Source organism: Ovis canadensis, chromosome 12 (genome assembly GCF_042477335.2).
Source record: "Ovis canadensis isolate MfBH-ARS-UI-01 breed Bighorn chromosome 12, ARS-UI_OviCan_v2, whole genome shotgun sequence".
Classification (NCBI taxonomy): Eukaryota; Metazoa; Chordata; class Mammalia; order Artiodactyla; family Bovidae; genus Ovis; species Ovis canadensis.
The window spans coordinates 34,749,108-34,773,960 of NC_091256.1; the positions used below are offsets into that span (position 1 = coordinate 34,749,108).

Below are 24,853 nucleotides of genomic sequence, written 5' to 3' on the forward strand. Positions count from 1 at the left end.
CAACCTCTGGACTGCCAGGGACTTTCTTCCTGCAGATTTTAGAATCAGCTTGTCAAATTCCGTGTAAAATCCTTTTGGAATTTTTATTGGAATTGCATTGAATTTGAGGATCCATTTAGGGAAAATTGAAATGAATTTATTTATCTATTTCAAGAGTGCCTGATTCATAAAAGGCCCTTAAATAAATGGTAGGTCTCACATCTTTAGTGTCAGTGGCCTCCCTATCCATGAATGTGTTATCTTTTCTCCCTTATTTGTGTCTTATTTTATTTCTTTAACAAAATTTCATAATTTTCTCTATAATAGAACTGTACATCTCTTGTTAGATTGAGTCCTAGACATCTTATCTCTTTGTCCTATTTTAAGTGAGAATTAAATTTCTTTTTCTATTTACATTTGATAGTTTTTATTCTTCGATCATTGGTGAAACTTTCCAGTAAAACTGCCTAGATTTTCTTTGTAAAAGTCCATTCAAGCTTTTATGTCTTCTCAAGTATTTTTAGTGAGTTATTTCGCTTTATAAATTAGTAGATCACTAACTTTGTTGTTCAGTTGCTCAGTCATGTCCGATTCTTTGTGACCCCATGGACTGCAGCATGCCAGGCTTTCCTGTCTTTCACTACCTCCCAGAGCTTGCTCAAGCTCATGTCCATTGAGTCGAGGATGCCATCCAACCATCTCACCCTCTGTTGTCCCCTTTTCCTCCTGCCTTCCATCTTTCCCAGCATCAGGGTCTTTTCTAATGAGTTGGCTCTTTGCATCAAGTGACCGAAGTATTGGGGGTTCAGCTTCAGCACCAGTCCTTGCGATGAATATTCAGAGTTGATTTCCTTCAATCCTGAACTAAATTAGATTACTAACTAATGTAGTTCTGTTATGCTCACTCAGGGAGATGCAGTTCTTTTCTGTGAGGTGGTGATTATAGAACATCTCATTTGGACACATGAAGAAAGTGAACTTTTCATAAAATTCGGAGAGAATTGCAGGAGGTGGAATGACAGAAGGGTAGAGTCTTTAGCAGGGAGGGGAGGGAGGGAGGATTAGTGGGGGGGGTAACTTTCAGGGGCACTGGATAATTAGTCTTCCCCTGCCCCGTTGGGTCCTCTCTGCTTCTCAGAGAGCCCACACTAGGCTCACCTGAGTGGGTGGGAGTGTGTGCGCTTACCCAGGAGGGCTGTCCTGAAGGGGTTGAAGGAAGCGTTCAGCCCGGGGAGCATCTGTATGGATTAGTAGACTGGTGGAGGAGAGTTTTAGGGGAGAGGCTGAAGGCAGTGAGAGAGAGGACCATGAGAGGACCATGGGGTTGGAGCCAGGGGTTAGTCAGAGGCTGAACAGTGGCTCCAAGAAGAGGGTTTAGAGAGAAGGCAAAGGTCCAAGAAACTTCAGAACTGCATGGAGATTTGACAGTAGGTGGGGTGAGTCTAGCCATCAGACAAGGTCTGTGGGCCTCAGGGAGCATCTTATGGTCCACCTCGGATTCCCTCACATCCATTACCCCAGGGGCCTTCAGACTGGAGGAGGCACTCACAGGGAAGTGCAAACACCTCCCGTGATACCTGAGGGCTAGGATCCCTTTAAGGGAGTCAGTTTCCAAATCCTTGAATATTATAGGTTCTCCCTCCAGCTGTAATATTACCTGCAGGGGGCAAATTCTCTTCTCCACCTCTCCTTGGTACGGATGAAAGGCTTGCCCATCCCTTGTCTTAGTAGAGAGCACTGCCCTGGGAGGGAAAAACCTGTAGGGGGCCCAGACAATAAAAGAATACTGGTATTGCTAAAGGAGAATGTTTCTAATAACGGGAGTAAAGTCATTCCACAAGATGGTGATTCAGTCTTTGTCTTACACTAAAATGAAGGCACGTCTAGTCAAATTGTTGCTGATAAATTATTAAAAACACTTTTAATGAATGATTACTAAATGCCAAAGATCACAGAAGGATTCAAAGGATGAGTGGAATTATTATAAATCAACTTCTTTCATTCCATCTGTGAAGACAGTAAATCCTAAGAGTTCTCATCATAAGAAAAAGGAACTTAAAAAAACATGAGATGAGGACTGCTAACTAAACTTGTGATCATTTCACAGTGCATGTAAGTCAAGTCGTTATGCTTCATACCCTGAACGTATGCAGTGCTGTATGTCAATTATGTTTCAATAAAACTAGGAAAACATTTTTGTTTCCCTTTGGCTGCCCCAGGTGGCATGTGAAACTTCTTCAACCGCAGCTGGAACCCATGCCTCTTACAGCAGAAGCATGGCATCTTAACCACTGGACCACTGAGGGAGTCCTAGACTGAGAAAAAAATTGAAAATAATTTTTAAAACGTGGGCCAGAAAAGAAGTCCTTCAGTTCAGTTCAGTTCAGTTGCTCAGTCGTGTCCGACTCTGCGACCCCATGAACTGCAGCATGCCAGGCTTCCCTGTCCATCACCAACTCCCTGAGTCCACCCAAACTCATGTCCATTGAGTCCACCCAAACTCATGTCCATTGAGTCAGTGATGCCATCCAACCTCATCCTCTGTCGTCCCCTTCTCCTCCTGTCCTCAATCTTTCCCAGCATCAGGGTCTTTTCAAATGAGTCAGCTCTTTGCATCAGGTGGCCAAAGTATTGGAGTTTCAGCTTCAACATCAGTCCTTCCAATGAACACCCAGGACTTACTCAAGTATTATTAAAAATAGTTTTTAAAAATAGCTGTCAAACTACCCTGGCATTTGAATTCCATTGCATGCTTTTAAAAGCATAATTTTATTTTATTTTAATATAATTTATATGTACTTATAATATTAAGGTATAACATATAAATTATGATATAATTTTACTTTAAATGTTAATATTTACAATTCAATGGAAATTTAATCTTTCATAACAAATTAAACTTATAAAAAATACAGATGGACCTAGAGAAAATCATACTAAGTATGTCAGACAGTCCAGTTCAGTCGCTCAGTCGTGTCCGACTCTTTGTGACCCCGTGAACTGCAGACAGAGGAAGACAAATACTATATGCTATCACAAATATATGAAATATAAAAAAAATACAAATGAATCTATATACAAAACAGAAACAGAATCACAGAAATAGAAAACAAACTTATTGTTTCCCAAGGGGAAAGTGAGGGAGAGAGGGAAAAATTAAGAGCATGAGATGAACAGATATGAGCAATGCATAAAATAGATAAGCAACAAGGATTTGCTACATAAAACAGGGACACACGCAGTGCATGCCTGCTCAGTCATGTCTGACTCTGTGACCCCCTGGACTGTAGCCTGTCAGGCTTCTCTGTCTATGGGCTTATCCAGATGACAATACTGAATTGCGTTGCCATTTCCTCCTCTAGGGGATCTTCCTTACCCAGGGATTGACAGGTGGACTCTTTATGGCTACTTGGGAAGCCCATAAAACAGGGAACTATATTCAATATCTTATATAAGTTGTAGTGGAAAATAACCTGAAAAAGTATATACATAACTCAATCATTTATATCTGAAATGAACACAATATTGTCAATCAACTATATTTCAGTTAAAAAAAAAGAAGAAAAGTTTACATATCAACTTGCAATTCTGTGAGGGGTACATAGCTTTTTTGGGGGAAGAGAGTATATAGCTTTTATCTTTTGAGGCCGCTCAAGCAAAAAAATCCTTGAAGACCACTTCATTATCAGGTGGAACCTGTGTCCACCTTGTGAAGCAGGTAATATATTATTATTTCCAATTTGTAACTGAGACAGAAGGTCAGAGGAGTTTAATGATTTGCTAAAAGTCATAAGATTAGAGAGGGCAGAGTTCCAGTTTGAACCAGGTTTACCAGACTCCAAGTTCAGGGCACCTCTACCACACCATGGTCCCTCTCCCTTTCTGAAGCAGCCTAAATCCTTGCGACTCAAAGTGTGGTCTGTGGACCAGCAGCCTAGGCATCCCGAAGCCTGTTAGGAATGCAGAGCATCAGGCTCCAGCCCCGCCTCTTGAAACAAAATCGGTATTTCAGCTTGTAACTGCATGATTTATGAGCACCTGATGGGTTCTTCCCTGCTCCCTCCCGCTCTGCTTCTGCCCAGGTTTGGCCCACTGACCACTCACTGGTCTCCCAGGATAGTCAGATCCCAGCAGCCCAGCTCTTCCACCTTGACCCCACCACTCAGTGTGTTGAGGTGGGAACGTAACCCCCCTGCTCTCTGTGACCGTTCCAGGGTGTTTGGTCTTGACATCCAGGGCAGGGACTGCGGCGACGAGGCTGCTCAGTGGTTCACCAGCTTCTTGAAAACGGATGCTTTCAGGCTGGTTCAGTTTGAAAAGAGCATGAAGGCAAGAACATCACATGAAATTTTCCCTTCTTTGGACAAGAAGTACCAGGTGAGCTTGCAGGGAGCTGCCCTTCCCTTCTGGCTTCCTTCTGGGCCCACAGAGAGCCTCCCTTGGGGCCCCAGTTAGGAAGAACTGATGCTGAAGTTGAAGCTCCAATCCTTTGGCCATCTGATTAGAAGAACTGACTCATTGGAAAAGACGCTGATGCTGGGAAAGGTTGAAGGCAGGAGGAGAAGGGGATGACAGAGGATGAGATGGTGGGATGGCATCACCAACTCTCTGGACATGAGTTTGAGCAAGCTCCAGGAGTTGGTGATGGGACAGGGAAGCCTGGCGTGCTGCAGTCCCTGAGGTTGCAAGGAGTAGGACACGACTGAGCTACTGAACTGAACTGAATTAAGGGATGACCCGGGGGGGTACTGAGGGTGCTACCTGGACAGGTGAGGACAGAGAAGATGAGCTGGCAGGCCAAAGTGAAGTTTATGTGCTTGTGTGCTCAGTCATTCAGTCGTGCCCGACTCTCTGTGACCCCATGGACTATATATAGCCCATCAGGCTCCTCTGTCCATGAGGTTTTCTAAATCCAGGTCTTCTAAAATCACAGAAGCAGAGTTTATCCAAGTCCACCCTTCACAGCCAGTGGTGTGTGATCATTCCTGGTGTTTAAAAGGCACCTCACCTCCACTGAGTCAGCTGCAGCCCCCAAACCAAAGGCTTTGTGCAGTGAGATGAGGCTCAAAATCCATCTCCGGGTGTCTCTCCCCACGATCCCTGAACTACAAGTTCCTTGAATGCAGGGGGTTTTATCTGCTGTATTCACGCTATTTCCCCTCCTAGAACAGTGTCTGATGCATGCTGCTGCTGCTAAGTCACTTCAGTTGTGTCTGACTCTGTGCAACCCTATAGACGGTAGCCCACCAGGCTCCCCCGTTCCTCGGTTTCTCAAGGCAAGAACACTGGAGTGGGTTGCCATTTCCTTCTCCAATAGGTGGTGCTTAATAAATGCACGGGAGTGAATGGTGCAACTAAAGGAAACCAGGGCTAGAGCAGAGGCGATTGGCAGCAAATCCTTCCCCTGTCTGGTGATGGTGGTGGTGATGTGGCAGGGGACTCACTGCTGGGCGGGAGTGAGGAACAAGAGATGAGGCTGCAGGGTAGCCTTGGCCCTGCTGCTTTCTGTGTGTGGACAGGGAGCCCTATCTGCGGCCCTGGGGTGGGGGTGGGGGCTGGGGTCAGGAACCCTGCTCCAGTGCTGATCTGGCCGTTTCCAAGCCCACAGAGTCACCTCTCCCTCCTGAACGCAGCTCTCCCCTTCTGCATTCTTGTGGGTTGGCTTCTGGGCTTCACCCAGCTTGGCAGCTGGGCTGAGCCTGTTCCATGGGCAGCGAGGGCTGACGGTGCTGTGTCCTTGGTGCAGGTGGCCTACCCGGACTGCAGCCCCGTCATGATCCTGTCGGAAGCCTCCCTGGCTGATTTGAATACCAGGATGGAGAAGAAAGTGAAAATAGACAATTTCAGGCCAAATATCGTGGTGACAGGCTGCAGTGCTTTTGAGGAGGTAAGCGGCTCTCTGCTTTTATGCACAACGTTTAGAGGTGCTCCCGAGTCAGTGCCAAGTCGGACTCTCTGAGGATGGCTAGGTTGGTGATTTGAGAGACTTGCCTGCATCTTGCATGGAGTGGTTCACTTATTGCTGCCGCTATCTCCTTGCTGGCCTCAGGGGGGGCGCTGCTCACCCTTTACTGCTCAGGCCCGAAAGCCAGCAATTGGAACTCCCAAATTGTAGCACGTCTAGGTCTAGACTGGGACTTTCCTTGTGGGTCAGTGATAAAGAGTTCGCCTGCAACGCAGGAGAGGCAGGTTTCATCTCTGGGTGGGGAAGATCCCCTGGAGAAAAAAGTTGCAACTCTCTCTAGTATTCTTGCCTGGGAAATTACTTGGACAGCAAAGCCTGGTAGGCTACAGTCCATGGGGTTGCAAAGAGTCAGATTGAGCAACTAAATAACAATGGAACTAGGCTAGAGTGTATTGATAGTTATAGCTCAAAGATAGGTACAGGGAAAAAAAGATGAAGAGAACAGCCCATTTTTGTACCTGTACCATCCAGGAGCACTGAAAGGTTTGAGACTTCTGAAAGCTCCAGACCCCAAAGTGGAGGCCAGGAGGATACAGGAGATTACTTGTAAACCTGGACCTGGAGACGTGTCACTCTGTGGCCTGAATTATCTCCCAGAGGACTCATATGCTCTGCTATGTGGTTGAAACTAGAGATTTTCACCCTCCAAAGACTCAGCCCCTTTTAGCCCTAAAAGGACAACCACATCAGCACCTTGTAGCTGCGACCTGTATGTGAAATATATATAGTTGTATGTTGCTCTGTAATAACAAGTACTAGAAATCCTATTAAACGTCGGGATTATATTATAGAGCTTAACTTTATAAGCACTGGAAATTACAGCAACCATTGTTCATTGTTTACTGGGTGCCACACACAGAATCAGTGGATGGCTTCATGCAAATTTCTCTATTTGTTCCTTAGGACAGTGCTGTGAGGTCTGTACTATTTTCTCCTTTTTATGAAGTTTGCAGGTGTTACGCAACTTGTTAGGCATGGAAATAGTGGCTTTGGATTAGAACCCAGGACTGAGGAGTGGAGATCTTGATTCCAATCGAGAGATCCCAAGAAGCTAATTTTTAGAGGATCTTAAATACCTTCTCAATTCTTTCCTCCTTTGGTTGACCCCTGCATCTTTTTGTGTGAGTAAAATGTGCCCCATTTGCTGGTAAATATTATTCTTTAGGATAAACCTTTGCATGGAGGCTAGTATAAATCCTCATATAGTCTTCATTTTATTTGATAATGAAAGCAATAACTAGGGTATACAGAAGTTGTCTACTTGGTGATATTATCCTGTTGTTTGTTATCTAATATCTTGAATCCCTCTCTACATTTGTTAAAATTTTTTAAAATTGATTTTAATTAAATTTTTTAATTAAAAATGATTTTTTTCAATTGACTGGCACTGTGGTCCATAATAAGAATCCTGGATACAGAGATGAAAAGATACAGATGCTGCCCTTCAGAATTTCCTGATAGGAGAGGAATGGCTGGGAGGCAATAGCAGGAATGAGGAAAGCTTTAATGCACGTACTTATCAGGGGCCAAGGTTGCTTAGAAGTGCCTTCACCTGCCTGGAGAAGAGAGGCATGGGTGCGGAGAGGGGTCAGGTCAAGCTACCCAGGAGCTGTGCTGTGAAGTGTGATGTTGTGTGTGCTGGCGAGGGGGAGTGAGGGTCACGGTGGGTAAAGGAGGCCACCAGTTAGAAGGCCTAAAAGCAGCACAGGCTGTTACATTAAGGGTGCCTGGGATCATTTCAGAATCACAGGGACGCTGCAGGTAGAGGAGAAGTGGCATGAGGTGGCTGGACCTGGAGCTTGCTAGAGGCCACCATGCCGAGGAGGTTGGATTTTATTTTTTACAAATTAAAAAATCTTTTTTTTTGGCGGCACTAGATCTTCACTGTGGCAAAGGGCTTTCTCTAGTTGTAGCACACAGGCTTAGTTGCCCCATAGCATGTGGATCTTAGTTCCCAGAACCAGAGATTGAGCCTGTGTCCTCTGCATCACAATGTGGACGCTTAACCACTAGACTACCAGGGAAGTGCCAGGAGTTTAGATTTTATATTGTGGACAAGGAAGGGTTGGTAATGATTTTGAATGAGGAAGTAATTATTATTTTCATGTACCCAACAAATATGGCCAAACTTCATGATATTGCGAGCTGCATTTTACCCTGGCAGCTCTCTAGAAAGTGCTTGGAAAGTTAGGGAAACTGAGGCAGAAACATCCGTGCCATGCTTCGTCCCCAGAGGGAGATCAGCCCACCTTACCTGAAACCTGCGTCAGAATTACGATCAGGCTTGTGACTGTGTTGGCAGCACCATCCTAGGCGACTCTTGTGCAAACAGTGCCCAGGAAGGTGCTGACTTAGGAGGGGTGAGGGGCAAGGGTGTCACAGGGGGTGGGAGAAACAGGAGTGCTGACATTCTCTGGGTATTAGCTGCCTGATGGAAGAGACTTGTTTTTCTCCCCAGGAATAACCCAGATTTGGTGTGTCCTGAAGTGGATACAATTTGAGGGGGCTCTTTAAGAGGAGAAAATAATGAAACTAAGATTAAGTGCAGGGTCTCAAAAGGGTCCAGAGCTTGAGGCTCAAGCTTCTTCAGAGACATTCCCAGTAAACCTGCCTATTTCTCCCCTGTTCTGTTTTCCTGTGCTGATGAATAGAGGGTGCAGAAGTTGAGTCATTAGATACTTGTTAAACACAGAATGAAATGAGACTCAGTATTAATAATGCTGAAGACTGATCAGAGATTAGTCCATGAAGCAAAAATTCTTGCACAGGACTCCTGTAAAACTGGCCCATTCTTTGCTGAGACACTTTCTTATAGGGAATACATTTTTTCTTGATTTGTCTCCACTAAAGATATTAATTTTAGTATAAGACCTTGAACCAGAGGAAGAAGAAGAAAAGATACTCCCATTCCTGGCTAAAGAATTTGTGCTTGCCTGTAACTTGCCAACTAAGACTTTTTGGGTCACCTCTAACTTGTCAAACTGAACCGACAGCTGATGTAAGCCTAATTATATTTGCTTAGGCAATTTGAGTGGGTGGAGCCTGGTTTTTCAGTTTAAAAAATGTTAAGTGACCTTGTACTCCCAAGTCCATTTGTTGTTTTTTTTCCTGCCTTGTGATAGGCTTACAGAAATAGTACATAAGGAAGAGGATTCTTATTTGAATAGAAGAGTCCTTTGGAAATGCATATTAAAAAATCTTTACTATAAAATGATGCTAATGGGGTTGATTTCTTTTCCTTTAAATTAGGAAGCCCAAGAGTTAAGGGCCTGATGCAGTAACCTGTCTACCTGGCACCATCTATAACCCTTTTTTAGCAGGACTTTGTTAAATATTAATGTAAAATTATAATGCACCTAAATATTTCATAGACCAACTAATAATAAACAGACAGCAAACCTAAGCATAGTGCAAAAATTCCGGCCATTATTTATTACAAAATCATAGAGCAGTAGGAGGATGCATTATGCAATATTTACTCTTTGGAACCCAAAGCACTTTGTACTTTTTCCATGTGATTCAGAATATTAAGCAGTTATTTTTAAAGCAGTTTCCTTTGGGCTGGTGTGGTATGCTTGAATTCTGGAAATGTGGAGCCATGAAGTTTAAAAAATAATAGAGTTGGGACTTCCCTAGTGGTCCAGTGGTTAGGAATCCGCCTTGCAATGCAGGGAACATGGGTTGGATCCCTGGTTGGGGAACTAAGATCCTTACATGCCCTGGAACAACTGAGCCCATGCCACGACTAGAGCGTCTGTGAGCCGCAACGAAAGATCTCCCATGATACAGAGAAGATCTTGATGCTGCAGCTGGGACCCTGCACAGCCAAATAAGTGAACATACAAATAAATATTTAAACAAAGTGATAAAATTGACCAGTGCTTCTTATCTCAGTGACCATTTCCCATCTATTCCTAGCCCCCCATATGTAGCCTCCCCTGGTATCAGCATCACTCACTTGGCATTTTTTAACCAAGCATGAATCTATACTGATATCATAATCACCCAAAGTCCATAGGTGGCCTTAGGGTTCACTCTCGGCGTTGTATGCATGTGGTCGACTATAGAGGCTCCCCTCATCACTTTATGGCATGCCTTGCAAATAGGGGTCTCTGTTCTCCTCCAGGGAGCTTTTATGACACCCCCACTTTGCGAGGGGACCTCGAAGGGCCTCAGGGAAATTAGTCTTGATTTAGAAAAGCCAACATGATGAGCACGAGGGAGACCCAAGTTATGGGTAGAGGAGCAGCCAGACATTCACGGTCCTTAAGAAGCTGTTGATGGGGCTACTGCCTTTACTTAAGGAGAGCTCCTATACCTTTGTTTTTTGATTGCATCTCAGTAACTTGAACTACTTGCCACAGAGACTTTCAGGGGCTGAGAAAGAGGGGGGGAAGTATGTGAGCTATAGCCTAGAGAGCTTCAGCTCCCCTTTTGCTGCTGTGTAGCCACTCTGCTGCTGCTGCTGCTGCTGCCAAGTCGCTTCAGTCGTGTCCAACTCTGTGCGACCCCAGAGACGGCAGCCCACCAGACTCCCCTGTCCCTGGGATTCTCCAGGCAAGAACACTGGAGTGGGTTGCCATTTCCTTCTCCAATGCATGAAAGTGAAAAGTGAGAGTGAAGTCGCTCAGGCGTGTCCGACTTCGAGACCCCATGGACTGCAGCCTACCAGGCTCCTCCATCCATGGGATTTTCCAGGCAAGAGTACTGGAGTGGGGTGCCATTTCTTTCTCCAGGGGATCTTCCGCATCCAGGGACTGAACCTGTGTCTCTTTACCACTGAGTCACCTGGGAAGCGCGTTAAGAGCAGATTAAATGTCTTGTAAACTAGGAAATCTAACTGAACTTTTCAGGCTTCTCGCTTTATATGATAATCACGAGGTCGGCTTTACACAGCTATGTGGCTTTGATATATGAAATTCATCAGCACTTGTAAAAAGAAACGGAACGGAGACGTTCTGGGGAAGCTGGCAGGGTTCTGCACTGGCTGCCCCATGGGCTTGCATGCCTGTGCCCGCAGCGCCCTCGTGTGGCGAAGTGCGTCTAGTCTTGTTAGCTCCTTCCAGGCCCGGGCGCCAGAGACCCGTCACTTCCAGATACAGGAGCTGTATAATTGGTCATACCCGCTGGGGGGTCACGGTTCTTCAGGAGGCGAGCCAGGCGCTATGACCGTCTTGCAGTGTTGCATTTGAACATTGCTCATCAAAAGTCGCGGCTAGACTCTAGAGATTCCATTTTACATGACTTGACTTAGCGACTGAACAGGAACAAAGGATTTTATATGATGTGGCCTTGCCTTTTACAAGAGTTATTACATAGTTCACTCCTCAATGAGTTGTTTGAAACTCAGAGTTTATTTCCACTGTTGCCTTAAAAAATAGTCACAACCTAGAAGCAGAGAATTATGCTTTATTCGGTGGGAATTTTTAGGACTTCAGATCCCAGAGACAGCATCTCAAGTGACCCTGAGGGAACTGCTCCTAGGAGACAGGGGTGGAGGTGGGGGTGGGGGGAGGTGTGTGTTCAGGTTGTATAGAAGTTTTCGATAAATGTCAGGTGGTCTGAACATTGAAAAATTATTGTTAATTAAGGGAGACCAGGTATCTCAGGTGGCCCTAGCAGTAAAGAACCCACCTGCCAGTGCAGGGGACATAAGTGACGTGGGTTCGATCCGTGGGTTGGGAAGATCCCCTGCAGGAGGAAATGGCAACCCACTCCAGTATTCTTGCCTGGAGAATCCCATGGACAGAGAAGCTTGGTGGGCTACAGTCCATGGGGTTGCAAAGAGTCGGACATGACTGAGCGACTAACACATACACGTGCGCACACACACACACACATATCTCAAGTTAAGGAATTTAGCCCTTTTTCTGCATATGGGAAATTACAAGATTCTGGGCTCACTGACATCATTCCTTTCAAATGCATCTCAGCTCTCCGGGGCCAGTATCCTGCGTTTCTCTCCTCCCAGTCTCCCATCCTAACCCCCTCCGCCTTTCCACACCCCCCTACTCTTCCCAGCTCCTTAATGCTGACCATGGGGAGTGGCTGATGGCTGCCTGATAGCAGGTATTGTTTCTCCTGGGCGCCCTCTGGGCTCAGGAATTCACATTTGGAGGGCTGATGGCTATGACATCCTTGTTCTTTGATATGGCAGGAAACACTTCATTTCTTACATCATAGAGTTTCATAAATGGCAGTTGGGAACCCAAGGCATCCACAGAAACCCCCTTAGTCAGTCATATCCCGCAGAGATTTCCCAGTTGGGAAGACCCAGTAGGCACTGGACTTCCTTTTGTGCATTTGCTGCTGCTGCTGCTGCTAAGTCGCTTCAGTCGTGTCTGACTCTGTGTGACCCCATAGACGGCAGCCCACCAGGCTCCCCCGTCCCTGGGATTCTCCAGGCAAGAACGCTGGAGTGGGTTGCCGGCGCATTTGCTAAGTCTCCCCAATAGGCCTGGGGTGGGGAAGGGGTGGTCTAGTGTTCCCTGAAAGAGGTCCCTAGCATGATCACAGCCTGGTCATCAGCAGGGAAGGGGGGACATTACCTGCGAGGCCCCATTCCCCTCTCTGCCCTGCCTCCTGCAGGGAAGGACTAGTCTCCTCTCCTGTCTCCGGGGCAGTTTTATGGTGATGGATTAGTTTCCGGGTTGTCTTTAGCCAATCATTCTGACTCAGAGTCCTTCCTGGTGGTGCACGCCTTGTTCAGCCAAGATGGATGCAGAGAGAAGGATTCTGGGAGGTGGTTGGACATGCGGTGTCTCCTTTTGACCTTTCCTGAACTCTTCCTGTTGGTGGTGGCTTATTAGTTTCGTGATCCTTACCAGGACCTCCTGTCGTAAAACAACTCATGCAAATGGTTACTGTGGTGCCTGGCCAGGGTGGGCGATTTCAGCCAGAGTGCTACCCCTAACACATCTAGTTATAGACACTATTGGTGTATGGAGCCTAGAGTGAGGCCCTATCCCCTGATGCCTCCCTTGCCTCCCTTGGGGCCTGGACAAAGGGTTGGCTTGTGAAATTCAGGCTTTACAGATGGCTTTCAGGCCTGTAACATATCCTCCTCATATGTGTGTGTGTGTGTGTGTGTGTGTGTGTATGTGAATGCGTGTATGTATGTGTGTATATATATTTGTTTATGGGCTTACCTTGTGGCTCAGCTGGTAAAGAATCCGCCTGCAATTTGGGAAACCTGGGTTCGATCTCTGGGTTGGGAAGATCCCCTGGAGAAAGGAAAGGCTACCCACTCCAGTATTCTGGCCTGGAGAATTCCAAGGACTGTGTATAGTCCATGGGCTTGCAAAGAGTCAGACACGACTGAGCGACTTTCACTTTCATGTATGTATATATACTGTAATTAATACAACCTCCATATTTATGTGTTTATATGTATGTATGTATACTTGTGTACATGTGTACAGATAGATAGGTATATAGATGTATGTGCGTGCCCAGTCGTGTCTGATTCTGCAGTCCTGTGATCTGTAGTCCGCCAGGCTCCTCTGTCCATGGAAAATTCTCCATGCAGGAATGCTGGAGTGGCTAACCATTTTCTACTCCAGGTGGTATCAGTTCAGTTCAGTTCAGTCGGTCAGTTGTGTCCAACTCTTTGAGACCCCACGGACTGCAGCATGTCAGGCCTCCCTGTCCATCACCAACTCCCAAATATGAATGGCCAAAAAAATGATACATGCAAAAGAAAAAAGAAACACAAGCTGACTCCTGTCATAATCATTCCACTCAGTTTGACTCTTCAGTTCAGTTCAGTCGCTCAGTTGTGTTAAACTTGGCGACCCCATGGACTGTAACACCCCAGGCTTCCCTGTCCATCACCAACTCCCAGAGTTTACTCAGACTCATGTCCGTTGAGTCAGTGATGCCATCCAACCATCTCATCTTCTGTCGTCCCCTTCTCCTCTGGCCTTCAATCTTTGCCAGCATCAGGGTCTTTTCCAGTGAGTCTGTTCTTTGCATTGGGTGACCAAAGTATTCGAGTTTCAGCTTCAGCATCAGTCCTTCCAATGAATATTCAGGACTGATCTCCTTTAGGATGGACTGGTTGGATCTCCTTGCTGTCCGAGGGACTCTCAAGACTCTTCTCCAACACCACAGTTCAAAAGCATCGATTCTTCGGCGCTCATCTTTCTTTATAGTCCAACTCTCACATCCATACACGACTACTAGAAAAACCATAGCTTTGACTAGACAGACCTATACCAAGTGGTATAGACATGGGGTTAGTTAAAAGCTGGGTGGTTAAAAGCCCTGCTTCAGAATAAGAAAAGTTTTCAAACCTAGCCACTGTGACCCTGAAAATATTTTGTAAACTTTCTCTGCCTCTGTAGCTTTGTGTAAAAATGGGACCATATTAATTCCTCCCCCAGTCATGAGGTTTGAAGGAAATCCCAAGGCAGACATTGGCTAGACCTACCACGATTTAAGATCGGTAAAACAGGCAGGGCAATTGGCTGAGGCTGGTCAGGACCAGCGGTGGTGCTGAATGGGTGCATCTTAGAACCGACTTCTCTTGGGCCATGTTCCACTCATCAAAGAACCCTCAGATTGTAACTTGGCTTCCATTGCAGCTTAACAACAGGAAAGAGTGGGCAGTCATGCAGGCTTTCCACTTCTCATTATACATCATTAACTGGACCTGGAGTTGCTTGATGGTTCTCATGGCAACCTGGCCCCTGGAGAAGATGCATTTTGTTGTGCTGACAGAGGCAGGCTTCTGAGGCCCAGTCAAGAACTGTGTCCTGGAACTTCCTTGTCCGTCCAGTGGTTAACACCCCATGCTTCCAGTGCAGGGGGTGAGGGCTTGATCCCTGGTTGGGGAACTAAGATTTTATGTGCTGTGTGATGCAGCCAAAAAAAAAAAAACAAAACTCTGCATCCCACACCCTCCTTCCTTTGAGTCCTTTCTGGGGTACTTTGTAGCATCCTCTTGTACTCTGTTCTTCTGCTAGCTTCATAGGACCAGCCGAATAAGGCTGGAATAAGGCTGGATGGAGCCTTAATTTAAAAGACACTGTCTCCTTTTCTCCTAGGACACTTGGGATGAACTTCTCATTGGCAATGTAGAAATGAAAAAGATTTTGGCTTGCCCCAGGTAAGGAGTCTTGTGAGACTGGACCTCTGGGGTGTGGCAGGGTCACCAGTTCTTAACTGTCCTCTGACCCTTCGTTATTGTGTTACAGGTGCATTATGACCACAGTGGACCCAGATACTGGAGTGATTGACAGGAAGGAGCCACTCGAAACCCTGAAGAGGTAGAACGTCAATGTGTCTGGTGTATTTTATATTATCCCCAGCCTCGAACCACTTGTGGCTACAGGTGCCCTGTCTGGGCACCTTCGTGCCTTCTGGTTCTTTGTGTCTGTTATTAATGTCAGTGAGTATTTGTTGCCTCCTTTTTTTTTTCCTGGATGACTCTTGTAGAGTTTTGGATAAATGTTCAATTGTATGATTCCACACTTTGAAATTTTCATCTCTCTGACTTCAGTTTTTAATAAGCTTTACACATCTATTTCCAAATTAAGACCTTGTTTGCAACTCTCATTTATTAGAATCAGTAGCAGGAGGATGAGAATAATTGAGTTGTATAATGAAATAGTTGAAAAGGGGAATGAAATGAGTTGTCTGAGTTTGTTTATTCAAGAGCTTCTTTTGAGTTAGGGTGTTTTGTTACTTATAGAATTTTGGCCGACTTTTGTTCTCAATATAGCATGTGTTTTTAAACTTAAATTAACTTTTTCTGGAAGTTGTATCTGTTCTGTTTCCCTTTCCTCTGGTTTTGTGTGTGTGTGTGTGTGTGTGTGTGTGTGTGTTTCTAATGGATTTAAGTTCCAGAGGAGATTACTTCTTAAAGCCTTCAGATTGGCAATTCTATTTTGTTTTTTATTTTTTAAGACCCAGTGAAATGATTATTTTCTCTTTAGACAAGCCTTAAAAAAAATTAAGCTCAGTAACAGCCCAGCCCACCTGCCAACAGCACCTCTGCTTCAGTTTTATCAAAGACCCCAGGTCTGGACTTATAACCGTGGAGGGGCAGAAAGCCTGGAGTTCGGGGCGGGTCCACTGTGAGACTGCATGAGCACTGATTTCCCATGTTTGTGCACATGCAAACACAGTATTTTAAGTGACACGTACAAGTTTTTCATTGGGACTTCAAACCAAAGCCATAGAAAAATTGTTTAGACTCTCAGGATATTCTAGAAAAACCAGGTTTATTTGAAGTTTGACTTACCCAGACTTCTCTGTCCACATTTCAGAAAAGGTTTGCTAGTTATTTATAGAGAAGCTGAGCATGAAAGCTGAATTCCATTGAGAGCACCTAGATTATTCCCTTCTTGTGCCTGAGGGTGAATTTTTGCTTCTTTCAGTTACCGCCTGTGTGATCCTTCTGAGAAGTCAATTTACAAGTCGTCCCCACTGTTTGGAATCTATTATTCGGTGGAAAAAATTGGAAGCCTGAAAGTTGGTGACCCCGTGTACCAGATGGTGCTGTGACAGAACCACCAGGTAAAGGGCAGTCTTTGCTTCTGGAGTGCAGTGCCTTCGAGCCAGGGCCACATTTTCTTGTATGGAGATGTTTTTCTGTTCTGCTGCTATAACTCCTGGGAGAACGAGCAGTTTCTGTTCTTATCTGTGGAGCTGGAAAATGCCCTTTATTTATTTGTTTTGAACAAATGTTCTTTTTAAAAATATTTATTTATTTGGCTGTACCAGATCTTAGTTGCAGCCTGCAGGATCTTTAGTTGTGGCATGTGGGAATTAGTTCCCTGACCAGGGATTGATGTATCTTGGATTTGATCAAGTATAGTAAATACTACAGAAAAGCTTGTGAAATTCCCAAGTTCTTACCATTTCTAAAAGCATCTGGGGAAAGTGGGCTCAAGCCTGAGTTATCTAACTTGACCTGATTCTGTGTCCCTGCTGGTCAGGCCACCATTGACTGGACCCGGATTGATGTCTGAGCCAACATCTTTCACATGTTGTCTGCATTTGATGAAACCAATGGTTTCAGAGGTACCTTAGCAAACAGGGGTCCACTGTATTCAGTTCAGTTCAGTCACTCAGTCGTGTCCAACTCTTTGCAACCCCATGGACTGCAGCACGCCAGGCTTTCCTGTCCATCACAAACACCTGGACTTGGCTCAAACTCATGTCCATTGAGTCAGTGATGCCATCCAACCATCTCATCCTCTGTTGTCCCCTTCTCCCTCCTGCCTTCAGTCTTTCCCAGCATCAGGGTCTTTTCAAATGAGTCAGTTCTTTGCATCAGGTGGCCAAAGTATTGGAGTTTCAGCTTCAGCATCAGTCTTTCCAATGAATATTCAGGACTAATTTCCTTTAAGATGGACTGGTTGGATCTCCTTGCAGTCCAAGGGACTCTCAAAAGCCTTCTCCAGCAAAAGAACCAAATCTTCGGCACTCAGCTTTCTTTATGGTCCAACTTTCACATCCATACATGACTACTGGAAAAACCATAGCTTTGACTAGACGGACCTTGTTGGCAAAGGAGTATCTCTGCTTTCTAATATGCTGTCTAGGTTTGTCATAGCTTTTCTTCCAAGGATCAAGCGTCATTTAATTTCATGGCTGCAGTCACCGTCTGCAGTGATTTTGGAGCCCAAAAAAATAAAGTCTGTCACTGTTTTCGTTGTTTACCTATTTGCCATGAAGTGATGGGACCAGATGCCATGATCTTAGTTTTTTGAATGTTGAGTTTTAAGCCAGCTTTTTTTACTCTCCTCTTTCACTTTCATCAAGAGGACCTTTAGTTCCTGTTCGCTTTCTGCCCTAAGGGTGGTGTCATGTGCATATCTGAGGTTAGTAATATTTCTCCTGGCCATCTTGATTCCAGCTTGGGCTTCATCCAGTCTAACATTTTGCATGATGTACTCTGCATATAAGTTAAATAAGCAAGGTGAAAATACACAGCCTGATGTACTTCTTTCCCAATTTGAAACCAGTCCACTGTTCCATGTCAGGTTCTAACTGTTGCTTCTTGACCTGCATACAGATTTCTCAGGAGGCAAATAAGGTGGCCTGGTATTCCCATCTCTTGAAGAACTTTCCGCAGTTTGTTGTGATCCACACAGTCAAAGGCTTTGGCATAGTCGATAAAGCAGAAGTAGATGTATTTCTGTAATTCTCTTGCTTGTTCTATGATCCAGTGGATGTTAGCAATTTGATCTCTGGTTCCTCTACCTTTTCTAAATCCAGCTTGAACATGTGGAAGTTCACGGTTCATGTACTGTTGAAGCCTGGCTCAGAGAATTTTGAGCATTACTTTGCTGGCATGTGAGATGAGTGCAACTGAGCGGCAGTTTGAGCATTCTTTGGCATTGCCTTTCTTTGGGATTGAAATGAAAACTGACCTTTTCTAGTCCTGTGGCCACTGCTGAGTTTTCCAAATTTGCTGGCATATTGAGTGCAGCACTTTCGCAGTATCATCTTTTAGGATTTGTAATAGCTCAGCTAGAATTCCATCACCTCCACTAGCTTTGTTTTTAGTGATGGTAAGGCCCAGTTGACTTCACACTGCAGGATGTCTGGCTCTAGGTGAGTGATCACACCATCGTGATTATCTGGGTCATGAAGATCTTTTTTGTGTAGTTCTTCTCTGTATTCTTGCCACCTCTTTTTAATATTTGACTTCCCTAGTGGCTCAGACGGTAAAGAGGCCACCTGCAATGTGGAAGACCTGGGTTTGATCCCTGGGTTGGGAAGATCCCCTGGAGGAGGAAATGGCAACCTATTCCAGTATTCTTGCCTGGAGAATCCCACGGATAGAGGAACCTGTGGGCTGCAGTGCATGGGGTCACAAAGAGTTTTGGACATGACTGAGCGACTAAGTACAGCACACTTCTTAGTATCTTCTGCTTCTGTTAGGCCCATACTGTTTCTCTCCTTTATTGTGCCCACCTTTGCATGAAATGTTCCCTTGGTGTCTCTAATTTTCTTGAAGAGATCTCGAGTCTTTCCAATTCTGTTGTTTTCCTCTATTTCTTTGCATTGGTCACTGAGGAAGGCGTTCTTATATCTCCTTGCTATTCTTTGGAACTCTGCATTCAGATGGTATATCTTTCCTTTTCTCCTTTGCGCTTCGCTTCTCTTCTTTTCTCAGCTATTGGTAAGGCCTCCTCAGACAACCATTTTGCCTTTTTGCATTTCTTCTTGGGGATGGTTTTGATCACAGCTTCCTATACAATGTTAAAACCTCTGTCCATAGTTCTTCAGACATTCTATCTATCAGATCTAATCCCTTGAACCTATTTTTCATTGCCACTGTATAATCATAAAAGATTTGATTTAGGTCATACCTGAATGGTCTAGTGGTTTTCTCTACTTTCTTCAATTCAAGTCTGAGTTTTGCAATAAGGAGTTCATGATATGAGCCACAGTCAGCTCCCAGTCTTGTTTTTGCTGACTGTATAGAGTGTCTCTTTGTATCTTTGGCTGCAAAGAATATAATCAATCTGATTTCGGTGTTGACCATCTGGTGATGTCCATGTGTAGAGTCTTCTCTTGTGTTGTTGGAAGAGGGTGTTTGCTATGACCAGTGCATTCTCTTGGCAGAACTCTATTAGCCTTGGCCCTGCTTCATTCTGTATTCCAAGGCCAAATTTGCCTGCTACTCCAGGTATCTCTTGACTTTCTACTTTTCCTTTCCAGTCCCCTGTGATGAAAAGGTCATCTTTTTTTGGTGTTAGTTCTAGAAGGTCTTGAAGGTCTTCAATGAACCGTCAACTTCAGTTTCTTCAGCATTAGTGGGTGGGGTATAGACTTGGATTGCTATGATATTGAATGGTTTGCTTGGAAACGAACAGAGATCATTCTTTAGTTTTTGAGATTGCACCCAAGTACTGAATTTCAGACTCTTGTTGACTATGAGGGCTACTCCATTTCTTCTTGCCCACAGTAGTAGATATAATGGTCATCTGAATTAAATTCACCCATTCCGGTCCATTTTAGGTCACTGATTCCTAAAATGTCAACGTTCACTCTTGTCATTTCCTGTTTGACCACTTCCAGTTTACCTTGATTCATGGACCTAACAATCCAGGTTCCTATGCAATACTGTTCTTTATAGCATCAGGCTTTACTTCCATCACCAGTCACATCCACAGCTGGGTGTTGTTTTTGCTTTGGCTCCATCTCTTCATTCTTTCTGAAGTTATTTCTCCACTGATCTTCAGTAGCATAGCAGGTACCTACTGACCCAGCCAGCTCATCTTTTGTGTCATATCTTTTTGCCTTTTCATACTGTTCATGGGGCAAGAATACTAAAGTGGTTTGCCATTCCTTTCTCCAGTGGACCATGTTTTGTCAGAACTCTCCACCATGACCTGTCCAGCTTGGGTGGCCCTACATGGCATGGCTCATTGTTTCATTGAGTTAGACAAGCCTGTGATCCAAGTGGTCCGTTTGGTTAGTTTTCTCTAATTTTGGTTTCCATTTTATCTGCCCTCTGGTGGATACTCCACTGTATTGCTCAGTCTCAAATCCCCTCAAAATCAGATCCTTTTGTGTTGCAGTGGTTGGAAGCAAGGAACACCCATGTTTTGCTCACACCCAGCTGTTTCCAGTTGTCTTCACTCCCAGGAGACCTTGTGTTAGTGAGCCTAAGATAACATGTTACCTTTTCCAGTCCTTGTAGGGTCTCCATAAGGTAGATGTGATAATCAGCATTTCAAAGGGCAATAAACAAAGACTCAGGTCAACTAAGAGGACACGTGAAGGCTGTTAAAGGTTTTTAAGGGAATTCCCTGATGGTCCAGTGGTTAAACATCTGCTGTGCAATGTAGGGGACTCGAGTTCTATCCCTGGTCAGGGAACTAAGATCCCACAAGCTGCAGAGCTGAACTGAGCCCACGTGCCATAACTACAGAATCCGTGAGCTACACGGATGAAATATCCTGCCTGCCGCAACTAAAGCCTGACAGCCAAATAAATATGTTAACAAACGGTGCTTTTGGAAGGTCTTTCTGAGAACTGTGTGTGGGACGGACTGGAAGCGGGAAAGAGAGGAAAGGTCAGGCAGGTGTGACAGAATGTGGCTTAAGTGGGGTGGAGGCCACAGGCACAGAAGGCAGTGTGGAGAGCCCAGGTTGTCAGCATGCCACAGGTGCTGTTTGACCTTTGGTCCTAAGTTCCCTTTTAGCTTTTTCATCACCGCTCCCCTGCACAAACCCCGAGTGCTTCCTGATGGCTGTCTCCTGCTTCTTTGCTCTGAACATGCTTTCACTTCAAGAGGGTTAAGTGTCAGCCCCTCAGAGTCCCACCTGGGGAACATGGTATCTAGTCATCCCTACTGCCTACCCCTCAGTGGCACCAAGGGCTTCCTGTCTGGTGGGCATTTCTGTTGGGCTTTAAAAACAATAACCTTGCCCCTTTACTTTGATGGTGAGCCTACTATGGTTTCTGATTCTGGAGGGTCTTCTTTTTCCAACAGGTTGATTAAAGCCGTTAAAAAAATAGCTGTTACTACTTGCACAAGGGTTACTTGAGTTGGTTTTTTTGGTCCTTTTAAAATGCAATTATACAGAAGTTTATCTGTTCCATTATAAATGCAATTCATGATCATCACAGCAAATGTTGAAGACATCAGAAATGTAGAAGAAAGAATCGCCCAGTGTTACTGTTTGTAAATTTTATTTTATTTTATTTTATTTTTGTCGTTTGTTTAAGGTAGCCATGATCTATATGATATATCATGATCTGTATGATAGAATCATATATATCATATATAATGCAAGTATTTATTGTATATAATTTATATATACAAATGTGTATCTGTTGACTAAAGAAAAATGCACAGCCTAAAATTTGTGAGTGAAAACTTATTGGAGGATCTTACTGAGGGCTATAACCTGGGAGACAGCCTCTCAGATAGCTCTGAGGAACTGCTCCAAAGAGGTAAGGGAGGAGTCGGACACGTGGAGGAGTCAGTAATCCAAGGATTACTGCTAATCACAAAGAATAGAAACCTCAAGTTAATGATTTTAGTACTTTTCTATGTTTGAGAAGATTCAGGAATCTGAGTTCATTGAAATGATTCCTTAGATATGCATCGTAACTATCTAGGGCCAGTGTCTAAAGCACAGAATGCTCTTTTTCTCCATCCTGAATTGCCCTCAGGGCACACCTTCCTTGGGCAGCTGCAAGGACTGATGGCTTGATTCTTGTAAAACTGGGTTGGTGGGCAACATTTTTTGTTTACTGAAAGGGCAGGCAGCATTTCCTGTCCACATACCGCATGTCACACATATACATGTATATCTATGAACTATGAGCTTATAAGGAGAAGGCAATGGCACCCCACTCCAGTACTCTTGCCTGGAAAATCCCATGGACGGAGGAGCCTGGTGGGCTGCAGTCCATGGGGTTGCTAAGAGTCGGACACGACTGAGCTACTTCACTTTCACTTTTCACTTTCATGCATTGGAGAAGGAAATGGCAACCCACTCCAGTGTTCTTGCCTGGAGAATCCCAGGGACAGGGGAGCCTGGTGGGCTGCCGTCTGTGGGGTCGCATAGAGTCAGCAGCATGAGCTTGTAAACATGTATCTAGGAATTATAAACCATGTATCATAAGTACTTGCATAGTCCTCCAGCCTGTTCAAAGGTCATTTTTGATGGCTTCCAAATGTTACATGACACTTTGTAAAGACCGCTTTATGCTATTTGACACTCAGGCTATAATCCAATTTTGTTACCAGTAAAAGTCTAGTAGACACAGTTGTGGCTTCCCAGGTGGTAAAGAATCCGCCTGCCAATGCAGGAGACACGAAGATGCGGGTTCAGTCCCTGGGTTGGGAAGATCCCCTGGAGAAGCGAATGGCAGCCCACTCCAGTATTCTTGTCTGGAGAATCCCATGGACTGAGGAGCCTGGTGGGCTACAGTCCCTAGGGTAGCAAAGACTCGGATAGGACTGAGTGACTGCGTACATACACACTGTTGTATGCAGAGCATTGTAAGATTATGTTTCTATAAGTCAGATTTCTAAAGCAGAATTATTGACTTGTGGAGTATAGGCATTTTTTTCAGCATTTTGACCAATTGCTTTTAAAACGATTCTTCCCACCCGCCCCCAACTTGCTATGTGAGAAAGATCCTTGGCCCTGGCCTTTGCCAGGGTCATTTGGTGCAGGACACACTTTATATTTCCTGCATTTTAACCTTAATAAGTGACTGGTTTGTGCATGTTTGAATTATTTATGACTGGTAAGAGAAAAAAAAATAATCAGAGATTCTTACAATTTATTCAGATTTCAGCAGCTGAGAGGCATTGATCAGCACTTTTATGGCCGCAGCAGCACCACTCTCTGGGCAAATCCTTATTACCCAGCCGGTAATTTCATCCTGGAAATGAACCTCTTTTTGGAGTTACGAACGTTCTGAGTTAATACAAGGAAAGTATTAAAGGTGATTTGGGAATAAGAACGCATACAGATTTTAGATAATGAAGACTTTTAAAATAAATACAATTATCCATAAAATTATTTGGAATGTGATGGTAGCTATTACACTTCTTCAGTCTCTGACATTAATACTGATGAGTAAAGAAAGTTGAAAGAATCAACTGAAAAGCTACAATTTTCTTCTGAATGTTTATATTTTATTGTGTATTGTTGTGTATTTTAGGAAAAATGGGAAACAAAAGGTTGCCAGTGTGCCTTAACACGTTAACACACAAATCCATCTTATTGGGTTTTACATTGCCATTGAATCTTGTTGAGTTTTGCTCATGTGGTTTTGTCCCCACCATTATGGAATTGTGTTGTATTTGAAATGGAAATTATTCTGCAGACTTTGTTTCTTTATTTGATTATGCCTCTGTTAAGCCATGTAAAAGTAATTGTAACTGACAGGAACAGGCAGTACAAATTCCAAGTATGATAAAGAAGAGAAGGGGATTTGAAAGCAAAAGGAATTTTGAGAATAACAACAGGAGGAAGGAATCATGAATCTGTTTTTTTTTTTTTTTAGATGCAAGTAATTTTTGAACTATTCTGGTATAACTAAACAAGAGTTCTCACTGATGTAACATGTGAATGAATGAACTCACCTATGACTGAACTGAACCGAACTGAACTGAATATCGTTGAATATATTGAATAAATGTGATTCTCAATTGTACTTTTTCTTTGGTATTTCTTTTTAAAAATACTTATCTATTTATTTATTTTTGGCTGTGTTGGGTCTTAGTTTTAGCATCCAGCATGTGGACTTTTCTGTACCTGCAGCACCCCGGCTTAGTTGCCCCTGCTACATGTGGGATCTTAGTTCCCCTACCAGGGATCAAACCCATATCCCCTGCACTAGCAGGTGGATTCTCAACCACTGAGCCACCAGGAAAGTCTCAAACATGGCCTGATTTGTGGCAAGAGCCTGACGTCAGTGCCTTACAAGGATTTGTTGTTATTGTTCAGTTGCTAAGTCATGTCCCACTCTTTGTGACCCCATGGACTGCAGCACCCCAGGCTTCCCCATCCTTTACCATCTCCCTGAGTTTGCTCAAACTCATGTCCACTGAGTGAGTGATGCCATCCAACCATCTCATCCGCTGCTGCCCCTTCTCCTGCCTTAAATCTTTCCCAGCATTAGAGTCTCTTCCAGTGAGTCAGGTCTTCTGTAAAAGGTCGCCAAAGTATTGGAGCTTCAGCTTCAGCATCAGTCTTTCCAATGAATATTCAGGGTTGATTTTCTTTGGGAATGACTGGTTTGTTCTTGCTGTCCAAGGGACTCTCAAGAGTCTTCTGCACCACAATTCGAAAGGATTATCGAGGACATCCCCTGCTGCCTTGAAGAAGCCTCGGGACGTTGTGCCGGTATCCTCTGTCCTAGCCGGGGTTCCTGGCAAGTGCAGCTGCATCTCTGAGGCTTTGTGCCTGGAGGAGC

The 24,853-nt window shown here is 44.4% G+C and overlaps 1 protein-coding gene across 1 annotated transcript in view; it reads left to right on the forward strand.

The window, feature by feature from the left end:
- Positions 1-24,091, forward strand: part of LOC138416368 (mitochondrial amidoxime reducing component 2) — a 39,656-nt gene extending 15,565 nt beyond the window's left edge. Inside the window, exons 3-8 of the mRNA XM_069545386.1 lie at positions 4,194-4,356; positions 5,726-5,866; positions 14,992-15,053; positions 15,142-15,213; positions 16,327-16,465; positions 23,221-24,091. Of these exons, the coding sequence (XP_069401487.1) occupies positions 4,194-4,356; positions 5,726-5,866; positions 14,992-15,053; positions 15,142-15,213; positions 16,327-16,453 (565 nt within the window). The 3' untranslated portion in view covers positions 16,454-16,465; positions 23,221-24,091. The remainder of the gene's footprint in view (positions 1-4,193; positions 4,357-5,725; positions 5,867-14,991; positions 15,054-15,141; positions 15,214-16,326; positions 16,466-23,220) is intronic.
- The last annotated feature ends 762 nt before the right edge of the window (positions 24,092-24,853 follow it).